This window comes from Gadus macrocephalus, chromosome 2, assembly GCF_031168955.1.
Source record: "Gadus macrocephalus chromosome 2, ASM3116895v1".
In the NCBI taxonomy this organism is placed as follows: Eukaryota; Metazoa; Chordata; class Actinopteri; order Gadiformes; family Gadidae; genus Gadus; species Gadus macrocephalus.
The window spans coordinates 5,836,664-5,860,664 of NC_082383.1; the positions used below are offsets into that span (position 1 = coordinate 5,836,664).

Consider the following 24,001-nt stretch of genomic DNA (forward strand, 5'->3'; position numbering starts at 1 on the left):
CAAGGCTCCTAGGGTCACAAATAAAACTTGTTTTGCAGTCAGTAGTGCAAACCTTTATTTGAGCACGAAGAGTTGGCACTGAAATATAATTTTTTCTGGATCATTCGGTGTCCTGCGTCACCACTGATCCATTTATACAAACCACATTTTGTATAAAGCAGATTCTCTATTTTTAAAAGCACTTTATAAAATAGCCTTCGTGAAATTCTGTAATTGTTAAGTTATTACCGCTGAAAGCCAATGTTAGCCAAGACTATCGATGGCACTTTGAGCAAAGAAAAATGTAATTCTACTTGAATGAACATTACTGAATCAATAGAACATTTATACTAGGGGGGGGGTAAAGGTCAGAGAAACCTTGAAACCACAAAGTAAGTCTCCAATTCACATTCTAGAGAGCAGCTACAGGCTGTAAAAGGGTATTGAGCAGAAAAGGGTTTATCTCGCAGTTACTGAACAAATTGCACACTACAAGAAGAACGCGTCTCTTTTTCGCTATCTACAAGTCACCCAATGTATCAAAGGTTGAAGTCAGACTCTTGACGCTTGTGTGTCTGCAGTTCAATGCCACATTCAGTACGCTTTCAACAAATTTAAGACTGGTGCACTTAGGTCTAATACAAAAAGTCAAAAAACCAACACTTCCTCCCTCCAAGGTACTCTTTAACTGAGACGAGCCTGCATCTCCTTTTAATGAAGAGGGGAAACGGGCAGGGCAGGAGGAGACTTCATGGTTCCTCTACATTAAACCTCAAGGACATGGCGACCACGAGATCAGAGGAGGGGGTGGGGGTTCACTGTATTCGGCCGATAAGTGATGAGGGGCACTGGCATTATGGTAGTAGGTTAACCAATTTTTCCATCCGCCATCTCGCTTAGCGTCTACAAGATGAATGGGATTATGGAAGAGCGCAGGGTAGGGTAATCCCGGAACTCCTTAACGTAGCCGCGGTGCTTGCCTTTGGCCCATATAGTCATCTGGACGAAGCCAACGATGGTGAAGAACGCGACGGGAACGCACTGGGTCATTACCGTGAAGCCCAGCCAGGTGCCAAGCTGTGAAGGAAACCCAAAAACATTAGGTCCACACTCCGGGACCACACAACAACAGGGTGACAAAGTGGCAAAAATAAACAAGCACCCGTACACACAGGCATGCACAATAACATGGCTAGTGGACGCTATGCTATGCAGGGAAACTGCATGGGGAAAGAAAGAGGTTCAGGGTGTTTGTCAGCTAACACCCTGCTAACATATCTCCAGCAATAGGATATGTGTTGATGTGTGGAACTGGTGGCTGCCGCAACTGCTGTGGGCCTTTTTCAGCTCACAGCCAGATCCAAAGATTGACAGAGAGATGGATTTCATTTGTCATTTGACTATTGTCCTCTTGAGATATTTTGAGAACGCTTTTATCCCTTTGCAGTGAATTGTGATTTTGTGCCAGAATGTTCCACCATGCAATCATTTTCAGAATACAAAATACCAAAGATGTTTCGCATGAAGTATTAATAGAATTGAATGACAACATTCTAAAGTATATTGATTGCATTTAAATGCCTTTACTGCTTCTGCTTACCTCATATGTGTAGTTCGGGCAAGAGACCAATGCAAAAATCCAGGTAAAAGGATTCTTTGTTGGATACGGAATTTTCTTTACTTTTGAACCTATTTAATAGAAAAGACAATCAAATGTGTATCAATTGATGTTGTCATAAAATGATGCAGAGCAAACCAATGCCTCAAACAAACTCACCTGGGGTTTTGACGTTGCGAAGCACCACATGAGTTGAGAAATTGCCCAGTTGACAGAACTGTCGAGACCCAGCCAGAAACAGAAAATAAGACCTACACTCTCATTGCACCCTTACAGTACATGTTCACTGTTCCAAACTCACCAAGAATGTATACAGTCCTGCTTTCACCTGCTGTTGTCCATAAACTGTGGTTGTATCAAACCAAAAAAACGACATATGACAAAATGACACGGAAATATATACAAAGACAACAATGTGATCACTGAAGTGGAATTTAAATTCTGCAGTGCCCATCACCCACAGGCCGGGGTGTAGAGGGGGTGGTTTATATAGTAGGCCATCCACGCTGCAAAGCACCAGTAATAGCCGCAGTTCTGGAATAGAGATAGGGCTATATTAAGTCAAACGCACCGGCTAGAATTACCCCCGTCTTCAGTTTGGAGCTGCGATCCAAGAGGGAGAAGTCGCGCATTTAATGTAACACGGCCATGCGTGTCTGTATCGCATTTAAAAGGTCAGAGCCGCGTGAATGAGACCGGGGCCAGAGTCTACTCGTCTCGGCCAGGTCTTCTGCTCACCTTGAAGATGTTTCGTAGAGGCATGGTCCCGTGGGAGATCCGGTGGACAAAGAGGGTTTCCAGAATCCGTTTGATGTAGTGAAATGAGTGACACATACACGCCAGGCTGCAGGGTGTGTGTGTGTGTGGGTGGGGGGGGGGGGGGGGGGGGGAGAAGAGTTGATATGGTTATAATAAGGTGAGCCGCGTGTTGCCATGTTAAGCTTTGATTAATGCATACCATTCCCTCCCCGCCGCCCTCTCCCTAAAGCAGGCCATTGTGTCTGAACCAGACGGGGATGTCAACGCAGCACTAGTGAGGGCCGTGGCTTTGTGTGCAGACAACACAGAAACACAAACCGATTCAGAGTGGGAACTCACTGCACGACCCAGTGCTTGCTGGTGGTGAAGTCGTACTTGGAGTTGTATATAAAGGGCAGCCGGAAGTAGAACATCAGGTACATGAGCAGAGGGCCCACGCATTCTGTCAGGAACACCTAAAGGTGGATAATCAAGAAACAGACCAAGCTCAACAAACGAAACGTCAACGTAGCATTCAATAGATACTGGTAGATCATAGTCATTATAAATGATGCAAAAAATAAATGAATAACACCTTTATGTATATCTATTTATATCTTTCATATCATGAAAGTATGCAAATATCAATAAATAAAAACATTTATATCAACATCAAAAGTTCTATCAGGCGTTTAGTTTAACAATGAAACCAGTCAACAAGTGTCAGCCAGAGAGCATCCGATAGCACAATTATGTGTGGTTGAGCTAAGCAGTGCGGCTGAAAGAGGATCCATGATTCAGCGTCTCCCTGGCTCAGTTTAACAGCAGGCTACTGTTGAGACCTGCCAAGGTGTTGGGACACAACTGCTGCTCTCTCCCACACACACACACACACACACACACAGACACACACACACACACACACACACACACACACACACACACAGACGCATACGCATGAACACACACACACAAACACACACACCACACTCAAACACACATGCAGACACATACACACACACAAACACACAAACACACACACGCACACATACACGCACACACACATACACGCACACACACACACTGACAAACACTTAAAAACAACTTCCCCACTTAAACACACACACACGCACACACACACACCACACTCAAACACACGTACACAAACACACACACACACGCACACATGCATGCACATAGAAACACACACACACACACTCTCTCTCTCACGCCAGCATATCAACCCAAATCCCTGGGGAGGGAAGCTGGTATTGGGGCTCTGTGTCGGTGATGACAGGGGACTCTGACATAGTGGAGAGGAAAGGCGTGGGCAACGGCAGCGAAAGGTGAGTAGGAGGTCAGGGGAATAAACACCTGTGTGAAATGGGGCCATGAGATTATGTGTCCCAGGGCAGGGGATAGGAGTTTCAGGGGGTGGGGTGGGGGGGGGACGGACGAACCACTGCCCAGTGTCTCTCTCACTGGCGCTGCGCCGGGATATTTATACCTGATTGGGGGTGCTTCCAATTAAAAGTCCCAAACCTTAAGTATGACGAGTGGCTGTGTAAGTGAGTGAGTGTGAGTGTGTGTGTGTGTGTGTTTCTGTGTGCATGTATGTGTAATTGTAGAAGTGCATGCTATTATCTGTGAGGCTGACTGAGTGTGTGTTTGTGTTTGCTGTTTGTGTGTGTGTGTGTGTGTGTGTGTGTGTGTGTGTGTGTGCGTGCGTGCGTGCGTGCGTGCCTGCCTGCCTGCCTGCCTGCCTGCCTGCCTGCGTATGTGTGAGTACGTGCGTGTGTGTGTGTGTGTGCGTGTGTGCACACGTGCGTGTGTGTGTGTTTGTGTGCTGGTATGCCCACCGTTCCCCAGGCAACCTGAGCTCCCAGGTCGCTGAAGTAGAAACTGGCGGTGGTTCCCACAGGAAGTGTTTGGAGAATCTCCTCGTCCCTCAGACTCTTGGATTCTGGAAAACACCACGACAACGCCCAGACAATCAGGAGAGATAAACAAAGCACAAATCACCACCCCTTAATCAACTTGCCAAGGATTTAATCATTGTGTTGGGATAGCGATCACAGAAAACATCAGGGAAAGATTAGACGGGCAGACGTACTGGGATCCAGATGCAAGGACTGCCTGGCTGGGTACCACTTCGGATCTGCCTCCAAAAAAGAAAAGTAGTTATTGCCGTAGAATAATGTTTACTGTTTCGTACTCATTCATTTTAGGCGATACTTTGATCCAAAGTGACTTGCAGTGAATGTGAATGTAGGTATGGGTAAGGCTTTATGACAATTGGTTGAATAACAACAAAAACATATCCCCATTAAGCCTAACCCATACCTACTCATTAATGGCATTCACTGTAAGTCCCTTCGGGTAAAGGTAAGGCTTAATGGAAATACGTTTTTGTTGTTGTTTAACGCATTGCAATTAAGCCTAACCCACACTCATTAATGACATTCACCGTAGGTCCCTTCGGATGTGGGTAAGGCCTCAATTTAATATGTTTTTGTTATTATTCAACATATTGCCATTAAATCTAACCCAAACCTACTCATTAATGAAATTCACTCTACACAATATGTTGAATAACAACAAAAACCAATTTGTATGTCATGTGGGCTACATTTCTAAACTTTGAACATTGACACCACCTGCCAGCCTGCCATTGTTAGTAAGAATTGGTTCTTGAATATAGGTAATAAAATAATAAAAAATATAAAACGTATACTCACTTGACTTATGAAACAAAGCCTTGATATCTAAAACTGTGGACGTTGGCTCCACCTATGCAAAGAAAAGTAATTTGGATATAGACAAATATAACATCCGCCTTTATAATCAGAAAATGCACAACATTTAACTGCAAATTATTTTCTCAAGGAATAAATGCTAAAATGTGCAAATGCAATGCACGTTGCACGTGCACTTTTAATCACTTCCCTTACTGTATATTCGCACTGACTCGCATATCAGGTTCTCGTTCTCTATTTCAAGTCTGTCACATGACCATAATGTTATTATGGCAGTTCTCTTGTCTTCTCATAAATACTAAATGGCTGCCTGCTGACTATTAACATGAAAGGATGACGCCGGGCAATGTCATTGAGACAAGGAAAACAATTCTAATAGAATGTGGATGGGTGCCTGATTTTCACCTATTGGTGAAGCACCACATGTCAACGGGAACCAAAGTCATTCGATATTGGCGTCTGAATTTAAGCCGTAAAACTACCCGTCTGTTAAAAGTGATGACTCTCTTCTTCTCCTTAGCTGCTTCTTATATGCTTAAACATATACAGTATTTGCTGCTGATGACCTCATTAAAACTCATAGCTGTCAAAACTATTTTTAGAAACGAGTAAAGCCTTGGCATTTTAAAGAAATAAATATCTTCCAAAAGTATGAGCTAAGGTGTAACATAAGCCCGCCAAACTGGGATTCCAGACATTGCCGTCTCTAACTGCACGTGTTAAAGGGGCCGGGATTCAGGGCACTTCGCTCACCCGTCGTTGAATAATGAGTCAACCAGCTTCCCTTCTGAAGTGGTTGAGCAAGATACCTGAACCAACACAAATAGATACCTCAACAATCACAAATCAGAACCGCCCCTCACCTTATCCAGCAGAAGAAGCTTTTCCTTTGTCTTCAAATCCAAGATCTCCACCTCAAAGTATACAATCCTTTTTGCCTTCTTGGGGGGCTTGGGCCTGGCCCTTGGCGCTGACTTCTTCTCACTATCAGGGCCCCCAACGTTCTTCGCCTCCAGTGCAAGGGTGTCCATGGTTCTTTCGTATGCTCAACGCTCTGCTAGGGATATCACGAAGGGGTCCGCTGCGTCCGGGAACAAAACAAATACAATTTTAAAAAAAAAGGGACTTCTTTATCCCCCACTGGTGACGGCTGCTCTCCCACACTTACCCCCAGACACTGTTCTGTTAGTCCAGCCCCGCTGCCTTTCTCATTGACTTCTTCTTCCACCACAATCTGAAATTGGAGCAATGTTTAAATGACTAAAAAAAGAATTGGGGGTTGGAAGGGGGGGGGGAATAGCTTTGAGACCTTAAAAAAAACACTCACAAGGAAGAAGCCCGGAGAACAACACTGGAGGAGGAGGTAGAGCTGGTTTGTGGTGGTCCAAAAGAGAGAGAAGGGCAGGACTGAGTGTGGCCCACCTGAAAAGCAGCCCCCCACATGGCTCAAGAGTCCTGGCAGCAGCAGACCGAGCGAAGATGAAACCGGAGATGTCCAAGGCATAATCCACTGTGCGCCATTCACAAGGCTAAATATAAGTATCCTGATTTGCTCTGCACCACCTAGGTAACCTTGCAGAGCCAACACTCTGGGCACCCTACCCAGTGACCGATCCTAATCTATACAAGATCCTGAGATACGTCAACACAACACCTTGTCTGTGCTCCCATTCCTCCCATATTAAAAAGCCTAACCAGTAGGATGAAATGGAGCCAGGCTGCCGACACACTGGTTCTCTATAAAACTACCTGTAGTCAGTTTGGGAGCGTTCTTGTTTATGTCCTGAACAAAGATATCATGTTTGTTTGACCATACTTTATTTATTGTGCAAGTAAAGTGGATTAAGCATATATTTAAGGAGATACATTTGAAATTCAAAGTAGGTATTTTATTGCCCTTTTTGCTTTCGTAAGTCACCATATGTTTGTACAGTAGTCTGTCTATGCGTTACTTTGATTATCTTACTGCTATTTATAATCAATTTAAAATGAGCATCTTGTAGAAAAACATTGTAACTGATATTGTTCCAACATTAGGATATTTTAGGATTTTATAGGTTTCATAAATCACTTGTGTTGCTCTCCCTTTTATGTATTTTTGCTATAAAGCTAGACATATGTAAGGTCTACTGATAAAGCCTCATTGTGATTTATACAAATGGTTTTGTACTGCTCCTACGTCGCGCGCTTGTGACGAGCAGGAAGAAAGGAGGCGGGGCTAAAAGAGGAAATGCGTATTCACAACATTACGACATCAGTGGCAACAATTCATTCCAGAAGTTTCCTCGCACGTTGACAGCTTGGTGGTAATATGAATCATATACTGTAGCCATAATACTCGCAGGACATTCGATATAGTGCATGCCGTATTGAACATTTAGAATACTACGGGCGTTTCAGCTTATATGCTCGTTGTTTAGTGACTAAACTAAGCTTTAACCTTGCTACTGGGGTAGCTTGGGAATAGACAGCGTCCAGAAAACAGCTCCAGCAGGTTTATCAAGCACATCTCTCCAGTGCTATCAAGTTTGTGCCTTTGGAACAGTCTTACTTTACCTGGCCAATAATGAGTTCAGGACTTTGAAGGATTATACCGGCTATTGTAATGGGTAAAGATTATTATAAAGTGTTAGGGATAGCGAAAGACGCATCTGAAGACGAGGTTAAAAAGGCGTACAGAAAACAGGCCCTCCGTTACCATCCTGATAAGAACAAGTCTCCTGGTTCAGAGGATAAATTTAAAGAGATTGCCGAGGCCTACGATGTGCTCAGCGACGCCAAGAAGAAGGAGGTGTATGACCGTTATGGTGAAGAAGGTATGTCTAACTACATTCATGAAACGGCTTGTCATTAACCTGTTTCGATTAAATGTTTACCTTTTGATGTATGGTTACTAGTATGTATGTATGTATGTATGTATGTATGTATGTATGTATGTATGTATGTATGTATGATGGTCATCATACCTGTTAAGACCTGAAAGACCTGAAATATCACAGTCCGGTGGTAATGTGCCATTAAAGTATTGTAGTGGTTGGGCATTATAGCTCCCTATTTCCTAAATGCCTTCCCCTTTCAATACTGGTCAATTTGATAATGTTATGGGGTCATTGGGTCAACGGTGTTTCTCTTCTCTCCCTCCATAGGACTGAAGGGCCCTACTGGCAGCGGAGCCCCCAATGGCCAGTCCTACAACTACACCTTCCATGGCGACCCTCACGCCATGTTCACAGAGTTCTTCGGCGGCCGCAGCCCCTTTGAGCAGTTCTTCCCCCGGAACGAGGACGACAACATGGACACCGACGACCCCTTCGCCGCGTTCGGCATGGGGGGGATGGGTGGCATGGGGGGAATGCCGGGAATGCCGGGCGGCTTCCCTAGGCCTTTCAAATCCCAACCTGGGGGACCCCGGAGAGGCCGGGCCGAGAGGAAGAAGGACCCGCCGGTGGTGCACGAGCTGAGGGTGAGTCTGGAGGAGGTCTTCTCGGGCTGCACCAAGAAGATGAAGATCTCCCGCAAGCGCTTGAACCCGGACGGCTTCACGGTGCGCAGCGAGGACAAGATCCTGACCATCGACATCAAGCGCGGCTGGAAGGAGGGGACGAAGATAACCTTTCCGCGGGAGGGGGATGAAGGCCCCAGGAACATCCCCGCGGACGTCGTGTTCGTGGTGAAGGATAAACCCCACACGGTGTTCCGGCGAGAGGGGTCCGATATCATTTATCCCGCAAAGATTTCTCTCAAAGACGTACGTAAAAAAAACTTAACTGGTCGCTTTATTCAACTTATTTAAAGGTTCTGTTTATTTGTACGTAGATGGACATGAGAACTGATACAAAACGTTTTGTTTCGGTCTGGTTGTGATGAAGTTATTTTGTATTTGTGACTGGGCATAACTCCTGATACAATCAATGGCTAATGGTCAATTCTCTCTTGCTTCTTGTGGCAGGCACTGTGCGGATGCACGGTGAACGCCCCCACATTGGATGGCAGGACCATCACTGTGACCTCCAGAGACGTAGTCAAACCTGGCATGAAGAAGCGCATAACTGGGGAAGGTTTGCCGCTCTCCAAGTCCCCAGACAAGAGGGGGGACATGATTTTAGAGTTTACAGTCAAGTTTCCGGACAATTTAGGCAACACTACCCGTGAAGCGTTGAGCCAGATCCTACCACCGTGAATGCTGTTCCCCTTTTTAGGTTTAACAAATTATCTAAAGGAATCCTGACGTCACTACGTCCACGCCTACACCTGCACTCTCTTGTATAGCAACACGGACTTGGTCACAGCAAGCCTTAGACAGATGACCATTTATTTGAGCGTCAGTTTAGTTGAATAATCCCTTAACTTGTTATTTTATCTTTTTTTTTTAAAGATTACATTTATATTTCTACTTCTCAAACTCTGGTATGACTGTGGAACTCAAGAGCAAACATGTATCAGCTATCACTTTAAATATGGGCCTCTTACCAAAGTCAGGAGGAGTTAAGTCTGTTGAAATGGGTATTATAAATGCATTTGGAGCCGTTTCTTGCTTTTTAAATGTGATGGTTTGGCTTTTGTAGGAATTGGTCTGGTTATTTATAATAACTTCAGGGCTGGCATCAGAATGCCTAGCATACACAAAAATACATGTTAATGCCCCCCTCAACTTTATCACAATTATAGATTGCTATGGCAGTACACAATATGCCAATACACACAACTTAATGCTTGTTACGTAAACGTCAGGGAGCTCAGAGCCCAGTTGTCAGAACTACTCTGATGAATGGGGAAAAACGTAGGCTGGGAACAGGAAGACTGGGGGCTTTAAACTGAAAACTTTTTAGTTTAACATTAATCTGATTCAGGTCCCCGGAAGTTGTTCAAGGTGCCTCCTGGAGGATAAGGGTGTGCGTAAAACAAGTTGTATACAATACCTCAGGTGCTGTGCACATACCTGAATGTAGCTACATTAATACATACATATGACATTCTTTTTGTTTAACTATAGAACTATGCAGTGGTGTATTTTGACATATAATGTGTTGACAATTATTTCATTTTAAATGGGCTAATATTGAGTTTTGCAGATCGACCAGTTTTTGAAAACGGGCTAATCCACACACGGTTTGTTCTTTATTGATAGGGGTACACAACTGACAACATAGCTTATGTATAATTGTGGGATACATTTGTGCCAAATAACCATTTGCCTGTGTGTTTTTAAGCTGTGGATGGGAATATCTAAACCTGAGGTGGGAGTATGTGTAGCCTGCTAGCTGGAATGGATGGGCTGTCTTCTCTGTCAACATGTCTTCCAATATATTTCAAAGTAAGCCCTGTGTGGTAGTTTGAGCCCTAATCGGCAATATGGTAACTTTTCCTTCAAATAATCCAAAACTCCCTTATTTAAAATATCCCATTATAGTCTACTTTAGTCGAATAACCACTCAATGTTACCGTTTCCATGTTCTCCCACATCTTGGATGAATTTGGCTGCTGTTATTTTTTGCTATTTTACTCACCTTTTAAGAGGATACCTTATCGGTAAATATAGTTTTACAGAAAACACTGCTACTGCTACTGCTACATTACAATTGTTACAACAATTTTATTGTTGACAACATTTATATTTTTACAAGGCACCCAATAGAATATCCATCAATATTTGTACCTTCGATCAAAAATATCACACACACTAAATGGTGGAAGAGTTGCTGCTTTTCAAATATTTTCAATGGCTACTTTACTTTAATGTGATTGTCTAATGTGACATGAAGACAATACTTAAACTCATCATTCCACTCCAGAAGGAGTTTGATTTTCTAAATGACACAAACATGGGGTTCAACATGAATGTAGAGATTTGTGATCTCTTTAATGTATTTATTTTTTTGTTTTAAAAAAGGATGTTTAAATCTTTGCTCAGCTTTTCCTTTTTTGGAAAATAGTGTTAACATTTTGTTTTAACTGTATTGTTTAAGTGGATTAAATGTTTGTTGTTTGTCTGCATTGCGATCCCATAGAATACATTATGTTATGAATGTGTTTGCTTTAGTCAATGGTTTTTGGAATGGAATGATTTCGAAATTAATTAAATTTGGTTGGACAATTCAGTTTTCCCAAAAATGTTTGATACATTGGCCAACAAGTGAAAAATAAATATTTAAATTAAACCCTTTTTGTTCCACATGTGTTTTCGAAGATGGGCCCGCCTAGCATAATTAAAGTAGCCTATATTTAGTTATTTATGTTAGCTTTTTCCCCCTGACAAGATGATGGTTATAATATGAACCAACTAGAAGGTAATGATAACTATAACGACTGCCTCCTCTAGAGGGAGCAAGTGCACCCCTCAAACAGGAAAACAGCGTGAGGGTTGCTGCTACACCCTCTCCACCCCTGCTTACTGAAGGCTAAGATTAGGTAGCATACCCGCTTTCGTATGTACAGCTTCCCTTCCTGGCTATTATGCCCACATTCCCATACAAGCTGCATAGCGAGAAGCTTGTAAAGGCGAAGAGGCGTTTGGCGACCTTCCCATGCTAGATGATCACCTCCCAGTAAATAACGTGAACATCCACCGGTTAGCCAGCTATCTGGCTGTCCTGCTCTGGTAAGAATGATTGGCCTACCGTGTTTATCTCTTACTCAAGTCGATCTTCCCTAACATAGATAGGAAACTAACGTGTTCGCAAATCTCGGATGACATTTTTGGTCTACATTTTATTTTAGTCTCGGGCGGGTTCGCCTCTGAAATGAACAAGAAGTGTAAATGTTGCGAAGTTAACAATAGTTATTCATGGTTTGGGGGGAATGTGCCTTACTGTTAGCGGCGGCTAACGTTAGCTCTAGGTTAGGATGTGATGGCGTAACTAACCTACAAGCATTGTTTATATTCATCATTAATGTATTTGTTCTGGGCCAATTGGCCTGAAACAATGCTAAAAGGTGTATCCACTGTGTCTCTAGTTGAGATTAAGGCGCTAATGCACAGTAATGCAGTCAGTAATGAGCTATTTACCAACATATTGTCTCCCCCCTTCCCTTAGATCTGAGTCCCATCTGGAGCCGTTGAGCTTCACAGGTCAAGCTATGCAAGTGGATGCATAATCCTTTATATTGCCTCCTGTAATCCCTGGAATACACTGATACTACATTGGTGGGAACGTTACCGAGCAGTTTTGACAGCACAAAGTGTCTTGTCAATTGCTGACAACGCTTATTTGTGCTGGGAACCCACTGTTTACATCTGAAACGCAATAGTGGACGTCGCCTCCCCTGAAGTCTACCCGCAGGACTACTATGCCTCTGGGCCTGGGCAGAAGAAAGAAGGCGTCCCCTCTTGTGGAGAATGAAGAGGCTGAGCCTATCCGTGGGGGTCTCAATGTTTCGGGCATGGACGGTCTGGACGGTGGCGTTGTAGGACTGGGTGAGGGAGCTACGTCAGAGGGGCTGCCACCCCCGCACAGCAGCCTGAGACCCCGACTCATCTTCCACACCCAACTGGCTCACGGCAGCCCCACAGGGCGCATCGAGGGCTTCAGCAATGTGCGGGAGCTCTACGCCAAGATCGGAGAGGCCTTCGGCATTCCCCCTGCTGAGGTGAGAAGGACCAGAGAATCCTCTTCATCCGTTCATCATTAATTCATTAATTCATTCATATTATCCTCCACCTGCTTTGATAAATCAGCATTCAGTCGTACTAAATAGCAGTATTGGATAAATAAAACTAAAAATCTGAAATCCTCATACTTACAATAACATTTTCAAAGAAAACACATAGTTTGGATGACATTCGTTTTGAGTAATTTCACAATGATTAAACAACACTAAATGGTTGTGTGTGGGTGTGTCTCTATCTGTCCCTTTAGGTCATGTTCTGTACACTGAACACTCATAAAGTGGACATGGAGAAACTGTTGGGAGGCCAGATTGGGCTTGAAGACTTCATATTTGCCCACATTAAAGGACAGCGGAAGGAAATTGAAGTATACAAGGGAGAGGACGCCCTAGGGCTGACGATCACTGACAACGGAGCCGGATACGCCTTCATCAAGGTGAGCTTTGCCAGAAAAGGATCTTACAATTTGCTTGGGACAGATTCACAGCAGTTTCTGTCAGAGAACCTTGATGCATGGGTGTGTGCGATATTAAATCAAAGACGGTAAGCAGGCGTGTCTAGTAGGGGCAGGGCAGTCTGCCAAGTGGTTAGGTGGGTCGACTCCCAGCTGAAAGGTACCGAGTTCGATATCTGATGCTCTACCTCGAGGCATTCCTGAGCAAGAGGCCTAACCCCCCCCTACCTGCTTGTTGATTCCATGTATCTGAATAAAGGTTGCTTTTGATAAACACGTCTGATGAAATATTAGCACGGGGATAACTGGTGAAATAAATCAACTTTTCTGTTTTTCAGAGGATCCGAGAAGGCAGCATCATCCACCAGATTCAGGTCATCAACGTGGGCGACATGATCGAGTCCATCAACGGCCACGGGCTGATAGGCTGTCGGCACTACGAGGTGGCCAAGATGCTGAAGGAGCTGCCCAGGGGAAAGGAGTTCACCATCAAGCTGACGGAGCCCCTCAAAGCCTTCGGTAGGTGGATCCTGCAGTCACATCCACCACCACCCGTCGACATATGCAGGATGACCCGGGGAAATGCTTGGGAAGTAACAATGCCATTATGAGGAAGTGGTCAGCCCACAGAAACAAAACGAAAGGAAAAAAAAGGGGAACCGTTTTGAAAAAACACCTCCATTGTATCTGCAGCATACTGGCTGTCAAGGTGCAAGGAGCAATTTGAGCACTAGCTTTTTATGTGTTGAATAGCTTTTTTTTGGGCTAGCTCTTAAATCCATAGTGAATGGTATAATGCTGATGAAATGTATTGTGGTCACTTGTGTGAAAAATCATTAGAGGGAAAACAGCAGTGGGACCAGTTTCGTGCAGCAAGAACAACAAAAGAAATAGCCATCAAGTCGTGCATCAAACGGCCTCCTTGTAGTTGGACAGAGAGGACTCCTCAAGCAAAAATCATTACTCGCTATGAAGTCCTTGCCAACTTGTCCGACCGTCCCTCCCTCCCCTTCCAATGGTCTGCTGGGCCATAACACTAACATTATTTGAATGGCTTTTTTATTACACTGTTATCAATTTCAAATTATAATGCAATAACAATGACAGTAAGTCCTGTCTGTTTTCTGTTACAATGTTTAATTGGGGAACTCACTGGAACTGTGTGTGTGTGTGTGTGTGTGTGTGTGTGTGTGTGTGTGTGTGTGTGTGTGTGTGTGTGTGTGTGTGTGTGTGTGTGTGTGTGTGTGTGTGTGTGTGTGTGTGTGTGTGTGTGTGTGTGCGCGCGTGCAGACATGATCAGCCAGCGGTCCGGCGGGGCCAAGGCGGGCTCGGGCGTCCAGCTGGGCACGGGCCGGGGGACGCTACGCCTGCGCGCCAAGGGCCCGGCCACGGTGGAGGAGCTGGTGAGTGGAGCGGCCCCGGGGCGTTGTGGACGCTTGTCATTCCTTTAAGGACCTGCACAATGCTAGCTCTCGTGCCGCAGCAGCTTCTTTTACTCCGTTCAGAAAACGGGAGGGCGTTTTCTCGAGAATGAAACGCGTTCGTTCCACGAGGCAATCCGTCTCCGAGGAGTTCTTCGCTGTGTTTTTGTTTTGTTCGGTTTCACACCGCGATGCTGGCGTGTCGCGTAGGGTGTGATGTGTTTCCCAGGCTTTTCGTAAACAATAGTTACAGTATGCTTTGGTTTTTAATAAGGTCGGGTAGAAAACCTTCCGGTGTTACCTGGCTGGAAGACATAACTCAACAGTCTTCAGTTGTATTGGTATGTGTAGGAAATAACTTGAGTCTTGACGTTATTTCAGCTCAGGGTGCTCGAGGTGGCTAATGGGGGAAAACGTACATGGGGCCGGTTTAAGAATTGTGATCCATCGCCACGGCAGCAGCTGAAGAATGATTGCATTGTTGTTATTTCCCCCGCCCCAGCCCTCTGCTTTTGAGGAGAAGGCCATTGAGAAAGTGGATGACCTCTTGGAGAGCTACATGGGCATTAGAGACAGTGAGCTGGGTAAGTGTGCGTGTGCAGAGCCGCTGTGTGGCGACAAGCGCCCGCGGCGGTGTCTCGAGTTGTGTATGCACCCCATGCTGTTCTGTATGAGATATTCTCTGATCCTCTGACCTCTTTGTCTCGCTTCTCTCCGTCTCTCGCTCTGTGTCTCTATGTCTCTCTCTCTGTCTATGTCTCTATGATTCTGTCTGTCTCTGTCTCTGTCTCTCTCTCTCTGTCTCTGTCTCTGTCTCTGTCTCTCTCTCTCTCTATGTCTCTCTCTCTCTATGTCTCTCGCTCTGTCTATGTCTCTCTCTCTCTCTCTCTCTCTCTCTCTCTCTCTCTCTCTCTCTCTCTCTCTCTCTCTCTCTCTCTATGTCTCTCGCTCTGTCTCGGTCTCGGTCTATGTCTCTGTCTCTATGTCTCTCTTTTTTCTCTATGTCTCTCTCATCAGCGGCAACCATGGTGGAGCTGGGGAAGGACAAGAAGAACCCAGATGAGTTTGCGGAGGCTCTGGACGAGACCCTGGGCGACTTTGCCTTTCCAGACGAATTTGTCTTCGATGTCTGGGGGGCCATCGGCGACGCTAAGGTCGGCCGGCTGTAGCCATGGCACCCAGAGGACCCGTGCGTGTGTGTGTGTGTGCATGCGTGTTTGTGTGTGTGTGTGTGTGTGTGTGTGAGCGAAAGAAAGAGACAGCCTCAACATGAATAGCACTATTAGGATTTGTTACACCCCCGTGAAGAATTAGCTGTTACCCAACCCCCCGCCCTTGTACTGCTACTCTTGACGTAGAGACTCCTTCCTGTTTAGTACATGGGAGCCGCAGACTGCAAACACGTCGGTAGTGGACTCTGTCGTCTGGCTGTGTTACTGAACTGAGCGAAATCACACAGTGGATTTCCCCAAGAGGGGACATCCTTCTACGGTCGATGTCTCCAGGTTTGTCCTGGCCTGGCGGTGAAGGCAGCCACAATAGCGCTTTAAGAGTGGCGGAAGTGAAGGACTCGGGCTGAAAAAGGGACGTCTATTTTTCCACAATCGCTCTCTCCGCGTTGCACGGCCACTGTATGAAACAAAATGAGAAACCTCAGCTTGTACCTCTGTTAGCAGGGCGGGCCTGCACCGGCCCCTCTGCCAGCTATTGCACAGCACTGGACCTCGGCACCCCGGGACTCATGTCTGCTTCCTGTGGCCCCGCCCACTCAAGACGGCCGCTCTGAAAAGCATGCTGTGTATGTGGTGTTCCATTTTTACCTTCACAAAGAGCCGGTGTTTTTCTTTGTTGTGTTTTGTTGTAATATAGAAATACTACGTGACCACCGGGAGTGACGTTAGTCATTTGTAGTGGTCACCGCCGCAAAGCTCAACCGTGACAACAGGAAAACATTCCAGTCTTCAGTCGATACCAAAAGTAATCAAGCCATTAAGGGGAGAAATCTGTGTTAGTTCACTTTGTTTTCTTTACCTTTTGCGACCGTATTGTTTGGAGCAAAAATGGAATGGAGCCCTGATCGGTGAATGGTGCAACCTTTTAATTTTTATTTTGTATGTGCAGTTCTTTTGCAACGTTTTTACCCTTGTGTGAAGGGAAATTCGATTTTATCTTGTGTTTGGAAATGTCTCGATTCACTTTAAGAGCGTTACAGAAGACAGTATTAACTGGGACATGCAATGGACGTACGTCATCTGTATTTGTAAGAGAAGAAGGACTGGTTATATGTTAATCTGTACACTCGTCGCTCCAATGTGCATGCGTGTGTGAAGATGGATTGAACCATCTGGGCGAAAACAACTGAACCGGCCTTGATGGAAACCAAATGAGTCGTTTCATCGGCGTGTCATGTCATCCTAGTTCAAACACGGGCGTGGCCCATTGCGTTCATTCCAGGGTTGAGATGCACTATCGGGAAAAATGTGGTGACTCCCACACGGCGAGGTCTCTGCCGTGCACTCAACTGTCTCGCTATGAAGCTACTTGTTGTTTCAATGAAGGTTACATGTTGTACTTGACGTGGTCCAAGGAAATATGATTTCATTTTATGGTGATACTGTCTAAATATCCACGTATAGCCATTTTACAGGTGTAAGACTTTATTTTTTTCTTTCTTTTATTCAGTCGTTAGATTGTTTTTGACATTCTCTGAAGCTGATGAATTATATATCCAGTGGTTTTGTGTAACGACTGATGCTAGGGCACTAACACTAAGGGGAACATTATTTGAATGGCTTTCTAATACACTGTTGTCAATTTCAAATTACAATGCAATAACAATGACAGCGAGTCCTACCTTTTTTTCTGTGACAATGTTTACTTGCGAAACGCACTGGGATAGAGGTTATCGAAATGTGGCACGTAACAATATGTCACGTGTGTGGGTGTGGGTGTGTGTCTTTGAGAGAAAGAGAGCGACCCTTGGATTGCCTGTGTGTGTGAGGATGGATTATTCTCATTTGTCCCTTTTGAAATATGCATGAGATTTAACGAGGCAGTGATATCAGCCACTCCACGTGAGGGGCAGGGTTAATGTAATACAATATATCACCGTGAACTTGATATGTTAGGTCAACCTCATAGAGCCAGGTCCCATGCCTTTAATTTAAACTCAGGAAGGTTACATACGTACACACACTCCGGTAGGGCTGCAACTAAGGATTATTTCAGTCGATTTTCTTCATCAATTTATCAATTCTAAAATGACTGACACGCAGCCAAGAAAAACTAAACTATTACTTTTAAAATGAACCATATGTTTCACTTTAACTGCACATTAAGAAGCAAATGTTTGTTATCTGTGCTTTATAAATTACTTGAACAATAATTTTATCAAACTTGGATTTAAACTTTTCTCACGATCGATTAATCATTGCAGCTCTAGTACTCAGCACACACAGAAATTCAGTGACAAATCAAAGAATTGTTTGCCACATTCTTAATGCTAGAGTTAGTGCTATTACATCATGTTTTCAAAGGTTAGCATGATGAATATCTTTCTAGCTATCTGTAGCACTACAACAATGCTTAGGAACCAAGTCGTATTTACTCTCAAACCAATGGCTTCATAGGGGCAATGCTAGGCGTTCAACGATAGCCCCCTATTTACCAAAAGTGAAATGAAACCTGCTCTTCCAGTCTCTGTTGATGCTGAAGCTCCTGCTTTGGGCATGTTGTGGTCACACTGCTCTATCCTCACAAGCAAGCAGTCCAGCGATCAGAAGAAACAGATCAACGGGACCACACGCTGAGCCACCGTCCTCCTGAACTAACATCAAGAGAGACATAAGGAGAAGAAAGAGCCTCATCGTCCCACAGAAAACAGGAGCCCCCCCCCCCCCCGTGTGGACAGGAACCAGCCGGCAGCAGGCCATGGCGCTGCGTCCTCGTGCTTCCTCCCAGCCGGGGAAGCTCTCCTTCCTGAGCCCCAAGGTGGCGGCGGCCGTGCTGCGCCCGCGCGCCCTCTCCTCCCGCTGCTCCGCGGCTCTGGAGGACGAGCTGTCCTGCCCCGTGTGCTGCGAGATCTTCCGGGAGCCCGTGGTGCTCCAGTGCAGCCACAGCTTCTGCCGGGCGTGCCTTCAGCAGTTCTGGAGCAAGAAGAAGGCGCGGCGGGAGTGCCCCGTGTGCCGCACCAAGTGCTCCCTGACGGAGCCCACCGTCAGCCTGGTGCTGAAGAACCTGGCCGAGTCCTTCCTGAAGGAGCAGCAGGAGGGGCAGCAGGCCGCCGCCACCGCCACCGCCACGGGGGGTTGGACGGGGGCGCCAGGGGCCGTCCCGTCCGGCATGGTGGCGGAGGCCAAGTGCGGGGTGCACGGGGAGACTCTGAAGCTGTACTGTCGGGACGACATGGAGGTGATCTGCTGCGTGTGCCAGACCTCCAAGAAGCACCAGGGTCACAGCGTGTGTCCACTGGAGGAGGCGGCCCAGGATCTCAAGGTAGGCTGGGGCTCAAGGTAGGCAGGGGCACACCTGAGGCTTAAGGTAGGACAGGGTTCACCTGAGGCTCAAGGTAGGGTGGGGCTCACCTGGGGCTGAATGTAGGCCGGGGCTCACCTGGGGCTGAAGGTAGGCCGGGGCTCGCCTGGGGATCAAGGTAGGCTGAGGCTCAATGGTTTCTTATTGGTGTGATGGAATATTTACATGCAATTAGATACAACTTTATTAATCATTGAGTTGATTAATCAATTGAGATTTAACAGATTATTTGAACCCTGGAAATTAATAAACGGCAATGAGTTTCTATGCAAAAGCCTTTTCATCCTTCTAAACTTCTACACCTCTGAAAGCCTGTTCTCACCGACATGTCACCTCCTAGTGGTCGGATTGGGAAATCAGCCTCTTGCCCTCTAGTGTAACGATCCTCTGCTCACTCCTTCAGGGGGAGCTGAGGAAGGAGCTGGTCCCTCTGAAGAAGAGCCTGCGGCGCCTGTATGAGGCCAAGCAGGAGTGTGATGACCAAACGGTGCACATCAAGGTATCAACACACAGGCCACAGGGGCACTGGGCCCTACATTAGCTTCTCTACCCACAATACAACAGAGTTTACAATGCACTGCATTCCCTACTGTTGTGTCAACACCTGCAACAGGTGTTTGTAAAGTAAACCATGTTACCCATGACGATGATAGACTTGTTTAGTGTATGTGGACTTTGTCCTGTTGTATTTTTGTATAAATAGGTTACCCAACTCTAGTTTTAAGGCACTCGACAAGCTATGGTGTTAGTTGGCCCCGTGAACACAGAATCCTAATACATGTTATGTAAGTATTGAAGCGTGTCTGACAGGGTCAATTTGTCCGGCCAGAATTAAATGATCAATATTTGTCGTCTGGTATTATCACACACAAAATCAATACATCATATTTTTAAACGGATAGAGCATGATTATGATACACCCCTAATACACATTTCCAATATGACAATTAGAAATATCTGCGGTCTTAACCACATCATTAAACATCAGCCTTCCATGTAGTCTATAGTGGGATTCTTCACCATAGGAAATCTATCTTTCATATAGGTCAGACTAGCTCCATATGTGTTGAATGAGGAATCTGTGTGTGTGGGCACATGCATGCGAATAATCGTGTGTGTGTGTGTGTGTGTGTGTGTGTGTGTTCAGAGCCAGAGCCAGGCCACGGAGCAGCAGATCAGGAAGGAGTTTGAGCAGCTGCGTGCGCTCCTCCAGAGGGAGGAGGAGGCCCGGCTGCTGCTGCTGCAGCAGGAGCACGAGGACAAGAAGCTGCTGGCCAAGAAGCGGACGGACAACGTGACCAAGGACATCCTGGCCCTGTCCCACGCCGTCATCGCCGTGGAGAACGAGACCGCGGCGGGCGACGCCCTTTTTCTTCAGGTACCGCTCCACGCACTCGCTCTCGTTTCTGCGCTTTGCCCCTCAGAATACAATCAATACATCCCATGTTTTAAGTGACTCACTCTCCTTTGTTTTTGCAGAATTACAACAACACCAAAAAGAGGTAAGTGCTTTTTTTGTGGTACTTTTACTCCGTTCGGATAAAACTAGCAGAGGCAGATTAATTTGTGAGCCTGTATGATATGTTCTCTCAGAGCTCAGATCAGGGTCAAGGAGCCGGATGTGTGGCCTCCGGGTTCTCTCATTAATGTGACCAAGCACATTAGCAGCCTCAAGTACCAGGTGTGGGAGAAGATGATGGAGGTGGTCCAATACAGTGAGCATCTCTACTTGTATCCATCGGGTGCTTGCTTTTGTTTCATTCCTGCGAAACCCCTTCTTAAAGATCCTCGGGGCCCTCCGGTGGCTCACCGGGTAGAGCGCGTAGCGTACCATTAATGCACAGTCCATTAATGCACAGATCGACCGTGGGTTCGATACCTGCCCGTGGTCCTTTGCTGCATGCCTTAACCTCTATCTCCCATACCTTCCTTTCTTACTCCCTATATAATAAAAAGGATAAAGCATTCAAAAATAAAATCGTGAACATTTTTAATAAATAATAATAATCCTTACAGATTATCTTTTTTTCTCTTTCCCCTCCATCTGTCCCACGCCCCCTCCTACCTCCATCAGCCCCGGTCATCGTGGACCCCAACACCGCCTACTCCTGGCTGTCCCTGTCCAGCGACCTGACCCGCGTGGCCAACAGCGGCTCGGTGCAGCAGCTCCCGGACAACCCGGAGCGCTTCAGCCACTTTGTGTTCGTGCTGGGCTCGGAGGGCTTCACCTCGGGCCGCCACTCCTGGGAGGTGGAGGTGGGCGACAAGGTGGACTGGATGCTGGGCGTGGTCAAGGAGTCCATCAACAGGAAGGGCCGCATCTCGGGCTGCCCCGACGGCGGCTTCTGGATGATCTCCCACTGCGAGGGCGAGTACTCTGCCATGACGCGGCCCGGCACGCCGCTGGTGTTGGGCGGCGGCGGGGAGCTGACCCGGGTCCGGGTGCAGCTGGACTACGAGGCCGGGGAGGTGGTGTTCTCCGACCCCACCCGCATGACCACCCTGTACACCTTCCACGACTTCTTCACCGAGAAGATGTTCCCCTTCTTCTGCCCCGGCGCCAACATCAACGGGAACAACCCCAGCCCCCTGAGGATCTGCCCTTCCAAGGTGGCAGTGTGGAACAGCTCTACCTGGTGATCGCAGGGCGTAACTGCGGTCGCCGCCGCCACGCGTTACACGGTGAATTCAAGGAACTCCTCCAATGATTGAAGTTCATTCTAATTAATTATAAAGAATAAAACTCCTCTTTGGATTTAGCTTGCACAAATCCAGGCATTCGTGGCTTAACATTGTAGTATTGTTACACATGATGAGGACTGCAATGATAAACAGAAAATTAATCAAATGTGATTTTGATAATCGTTTACATATTATATGTCAAGTAAAAAACATTAAAGATTTGCTGCTTAATGTTGCAGTGCAATTCATATAATGGTTCATGGATCACTATGAACGGAATAGATTTGTTTTTCTTGGCAGCTTCTCAGATAAATCAAGAACATTTGAGACATCTCTCTCGTAAATTGCGATTGCATTTGCTTTTATTAATGACATTTTATAGACTTACTGATTAATCAAGGAAATAATCTTATGGTTAAGAGAAAGAAATTAACTGCTAGCTGTAGCTCTACTCATGGTTTACTTGTAGAGCATTCCCTCCACAGTCTCTGAGGCCCCGATGTCCGCCTTGTGGCCACAAAAAGCTGAATATTGATGTCCCAGCTGCGAGTCGAATCTCTTCTGTTAACGACCACACAAAAGTGGCCATCTTGGGTCTGTAATATGACACGTTTGGAACAGGGTAAATACACCAGGGCCAAGTTGAAGTGGAAGATGAGTGATGGCCTGATGGTGATGGTAATTAGCGGGCAAGCTAGAGAAAGGAACATTTTCCTGTCACGGCGTCTATCACCATAACTCAATTCCAATAGCTCAAGGACGGTCCGGTCACACTCCCTTTTCATGTCTTTACCAAGAAAGATCATTTTGTAATTGTCTATTTTGTAAATGTCCAAAATGAACAAAGTCATAATTTCTGTTCATATTCATAAGAAATAATGAAAGCCCTGTTTATTTACCTCTTATTTGGCCAGACAATTATTTGCCCGTCTGTTGAAGATCCCAGCTGTATTAACATTTAAACGCTTGAAATGTGTTTCCCTAGACTGGGTAGAGCAGGTAGAGTTACGGTTGGTTTGGATTGTAGATTCAAGTTAAACGTATTCATGTAATATCAATAAGGTTCTCCTCTCAAACCAGTGTAATATCAGTGGGAAAGGGTCCACTCACTCACCCTTCCTTCACCCAATGCCGGCCTTTACCCATCCTGGACAGCAAACAGGACCTCGCTCTGCTGGAACTCCTGCAGCACACAAACCATCATCAGGTTCAGCGCCACAGAGAGAGAGAGGGAGAGTGAAGAGAGGATTAGGACAGCCAAGGCAATGCAAATATTTAGACTTCTTTCCAGACGGTTGGATGGAAGAAGAGACAAAGGTGTGCAAGTGTTTTTTGATTGCATTTATACAGCGCTTTTCTAACTATTGGCCATTCAAAGCACTTTACAATATGGCCTGACATTCACCGATTCAGACACACACCGGCAGTGACAGCCAGTTCTTCGGGAGCAGTTATGGTTAGGTGTCTTGCTTAGGGACACCTCAAACTAGAAACCTTCTGGTTACTGTGGTAGAAATGAGTGAGTATATTCTATAGTAAACCATGATTATTAATAGGCTTCATATTTTAAATAGTGGAAAACACATGATGCTTGCTGAGTCTGGGTTCAGAGCAGATGGTAGGTGCACAGAAATGTCCTGGGAACTGCGGGGTCAAGTCATGTTGACCTCCACCTTTCAGCCGTGGGTCATTTTGGCTAACAAGGCTAATCCCTGCGGACCTCAGACCGGGGCGCGGTTGATAACATGCTGAGACGAAGATTGACTAGGCGGAAACCTCATTAGGGACAAAGGGAACTTCCATTGTAGTAAAGAAATTCCTGTATGTGTATAAAGTAAGGCTGGGACCGAAGTTCAAGCAGTGACTTTGCAAACCTACTCAGGCTGTTGTCGTTGTTGTTTTTCTGCACGATAAAGTCTTTTGTCAATTCTTGCTCCGGACCCCTCGATTTCTTTTGCACTCTCTCTCTTAAATTAGTCTAAGTGTTTTAAATCTCGATTAATCTCCGTTATTACCAGCCAACCAGCTCTACCTCCTGAGCCACGTGCCACCCAGTGTTAGTGGTAGTGTCTTTGTGACTGAGTCTGCCACCGGTCGCGCTACCTTGCTGATGCGGTAGGTAGGGGGAACGCAGGGCTCTCACTGAACGTGTGGGAGTCGCCTTCCAGGGAGCCCAGCTCGGAAGAGATGCTGATCACGACTGCCTTGCTGCAG

General features: G+C 45.9%; 4 protein-coding genes across 5 annotated transcripts; 3 read left to right on the plus strand and 1 right to left on the minus strand.

Annotated features, from left to right (window-relative positions):
• Positions 1-27: 27 nt before the first annotated feature.
• tecra (trans-2,3-enoyl-CoA reductase a) lies at positions 28-6,578 on the minus strand. 2 transcript variants are annotated; one of them, XM_060036488.1, is made up of 12 exons: positions 6,419-6,578; positions 5,955-6,325; positions 5,074-5,125; positions 4,449-4,493; positions 4,195-4,298; positions 2,696-2,811; positions 2,336-2,441; positions 2,059-2,131; positions 1,899-1,942; positions 1,757-1,814; positions 1,580-1,668; positions 28-1,056 (listed from the first exon to the last, which is right to left on the minus strand). In XM_060036488.1, the coding sequence occupies exons 2-12, from the start codon at positions 6,120-6,122 to the stop codon at positions 883-885; spliced, it is 1,029 nt and encodes a 342-aa protein (XP_059892471.1). In that variant the 5' UTR covers positions 6,123-6,325; positions 6,419-6,578; the 3' UTR covers positions 28-882. The 2 variants fall into 2 exon arrangements, with proteins under 2 accessions (XP_059892471.1, XP_059892478.1); XM_060036495.1 differs by having other exon boundaries at positions 5,955-6,351; positions 6,419-6,574.
• Positions 6,579-7,317: 739 nt separating this feature from the next.
• On the plus strand, positions 7,318-11,249 carry dnajb1a (DnaJ heat shock protein family (Hsp40) member B1a). Its single transcript, XM_060036476.1, has 3 exons — positions 7,318-7,907; positions 8,238-8,839; positions 9,041-11,249. The coding sequence occupies exons 1-3, from the start codon at positions 7,697-7,699 to the stop codon at positions 9,269-9,271; spliced, it is 1,044 nt and encodes a 347-aa protein (XP_059892459.1). The 5' UTR covers positions 7,318-7,696; the 3' UTR covers positions 9,272-11,249.
• Positions 11,250-11,423: 174 nt separating this feature from the next.
• Positions 11,424-17,413, plus strand: gipc1 (GIPC PDZ domain containing family, member 1). The gene is made up of 7 exons (XM_060036506.1): positions 11,424-11,689; positions 12,126-12,678; positions 12,948-13,133; positions 13,490-13,670; positions 14,442-14,554; positions 15,075-15,156; positions 15,590-17,413. Exons 2-7 carry the CDS (start codon positions 12,379-12,381, stop codon positions 15,739-15,741), a joined length of 1,014 nt encoding a protein of 337 aa, XP_059892489.1. The 5' UTR covers positions 11,424-11,689; positions 12,126-12,378; the 3' UTR covers positions 15,742-17,413.
• Positions 17,414-18,003: 590 nt separating this feature from the next.
• Positions 18,004-22,040, plus strand: trim35-12 (tripartite motif containing 35-12). The gene is made up of 6 exons (XM_060036409.1): positions 18,004-19,066; positions 19,509-19,604; positions 20,253-20,483; positions 20,585-20,607; positions 20,699-20,820; positions 21,180-22,040. The coding sequence occupies exons 1-6, from the start codon at positions 18,503-18,505 to the stop codon at positions 21,743-21,745; spliced, it is 1,602 nt and encodes a 533-aa protein (XP_059892392.1). The 5' UTR covers positions 18,004-18,502; the 3' UTR covers positions 21,746-22,040.
• The last annotated feature ends 1,961 nt before the right edge of the window (positions 22,041-24,001 follow it).

Bases quoted from the DNA above. Each gene is read 5' to 3' on its own strand.
- tecra (XM_060036488.1), bottom strand. From the start codon at position 6,122: ATGGACACCCTTGCACTGGAGGCGAAGAACGTTGGGGGCCCTGATAGT. The intron at 1,943-2,058 runs GTGGGTGATGGG...ATACAACCACAG, and splicing joins CCCCCTCTACACCCCGGCCT to TTTATGGACAACAGCAGGTG. The intron at 1,669-1,756 runs GTGAGTTTGTTT...TCTATTAAATAG, and splicing joins TCGCAACGTCAAAACCCCAG to GTTCAAAAGTAAAGAAAATT.
- trim35-12 (XM_060036409.1), top strand. From the start codon at position 18,503: ATGGCGCTGCGTCCTCGTGCTTCCTCCCAGCCGGGGAAGCTCTCCTTC. The intron at 19,067-19,508 runs GTAGGCTGGGGC...TCACTCCTTCAG, and splicing joins AGGCGGCCCAGGATCTCAAG to GGGGAGCTGAGGAAGGAGCT. The intron at 19,605-20,252 runs GTATCAACACAC...GTGTGTGTTCAG, and splicing joins ACCAAACGGTGCACATCAAG to AGCCAGAGCCAGGCCACGGA.
- gipc1 (XM_060036506.1), top strand. From the start codon at position 12,379: ATGCCTCTGGGCCTGGGCAGAAGAAAGAAGGCGTCCCCTCTTGTGGAG. The intron at 12,679-12,947 runs GTGAGAAGGACC...CTGTCCCTTTAG, and splicing joins TCGGCATTCCCCCTGCTGAG to GTCATGTTCTGTACACTGAA. The intron at 15,157-15,589 runs GTAAGTGTGCGT...CTCTCTCATCAG, and splicing joins CATTAGAGACAGTGAGCTGG to CGGCAACCATGGTGGAGCTG.
- dnajb1a (XM_060036476.1), top strand. From the start codon at position 7,697: ATGGGTAAAGATTATTATAAAGTGTTAGGGATAGCGAAAGACGCATCT. The intron at 7,908-8,237 runs GTATGTCTAACT...CTCCCTCCATAG, and splicing joins TGACCGTTATGGTGAAGAAG to GACTGAAGGGCCCTACTGGC. The intron at 8,840-9,040 runs GTACGTAAAAAA...TTCTTGTGGCAG, and splicing joins CAAAGATTTCTCTCAAAGAC to GCACTGTGCGGATGCACGGT.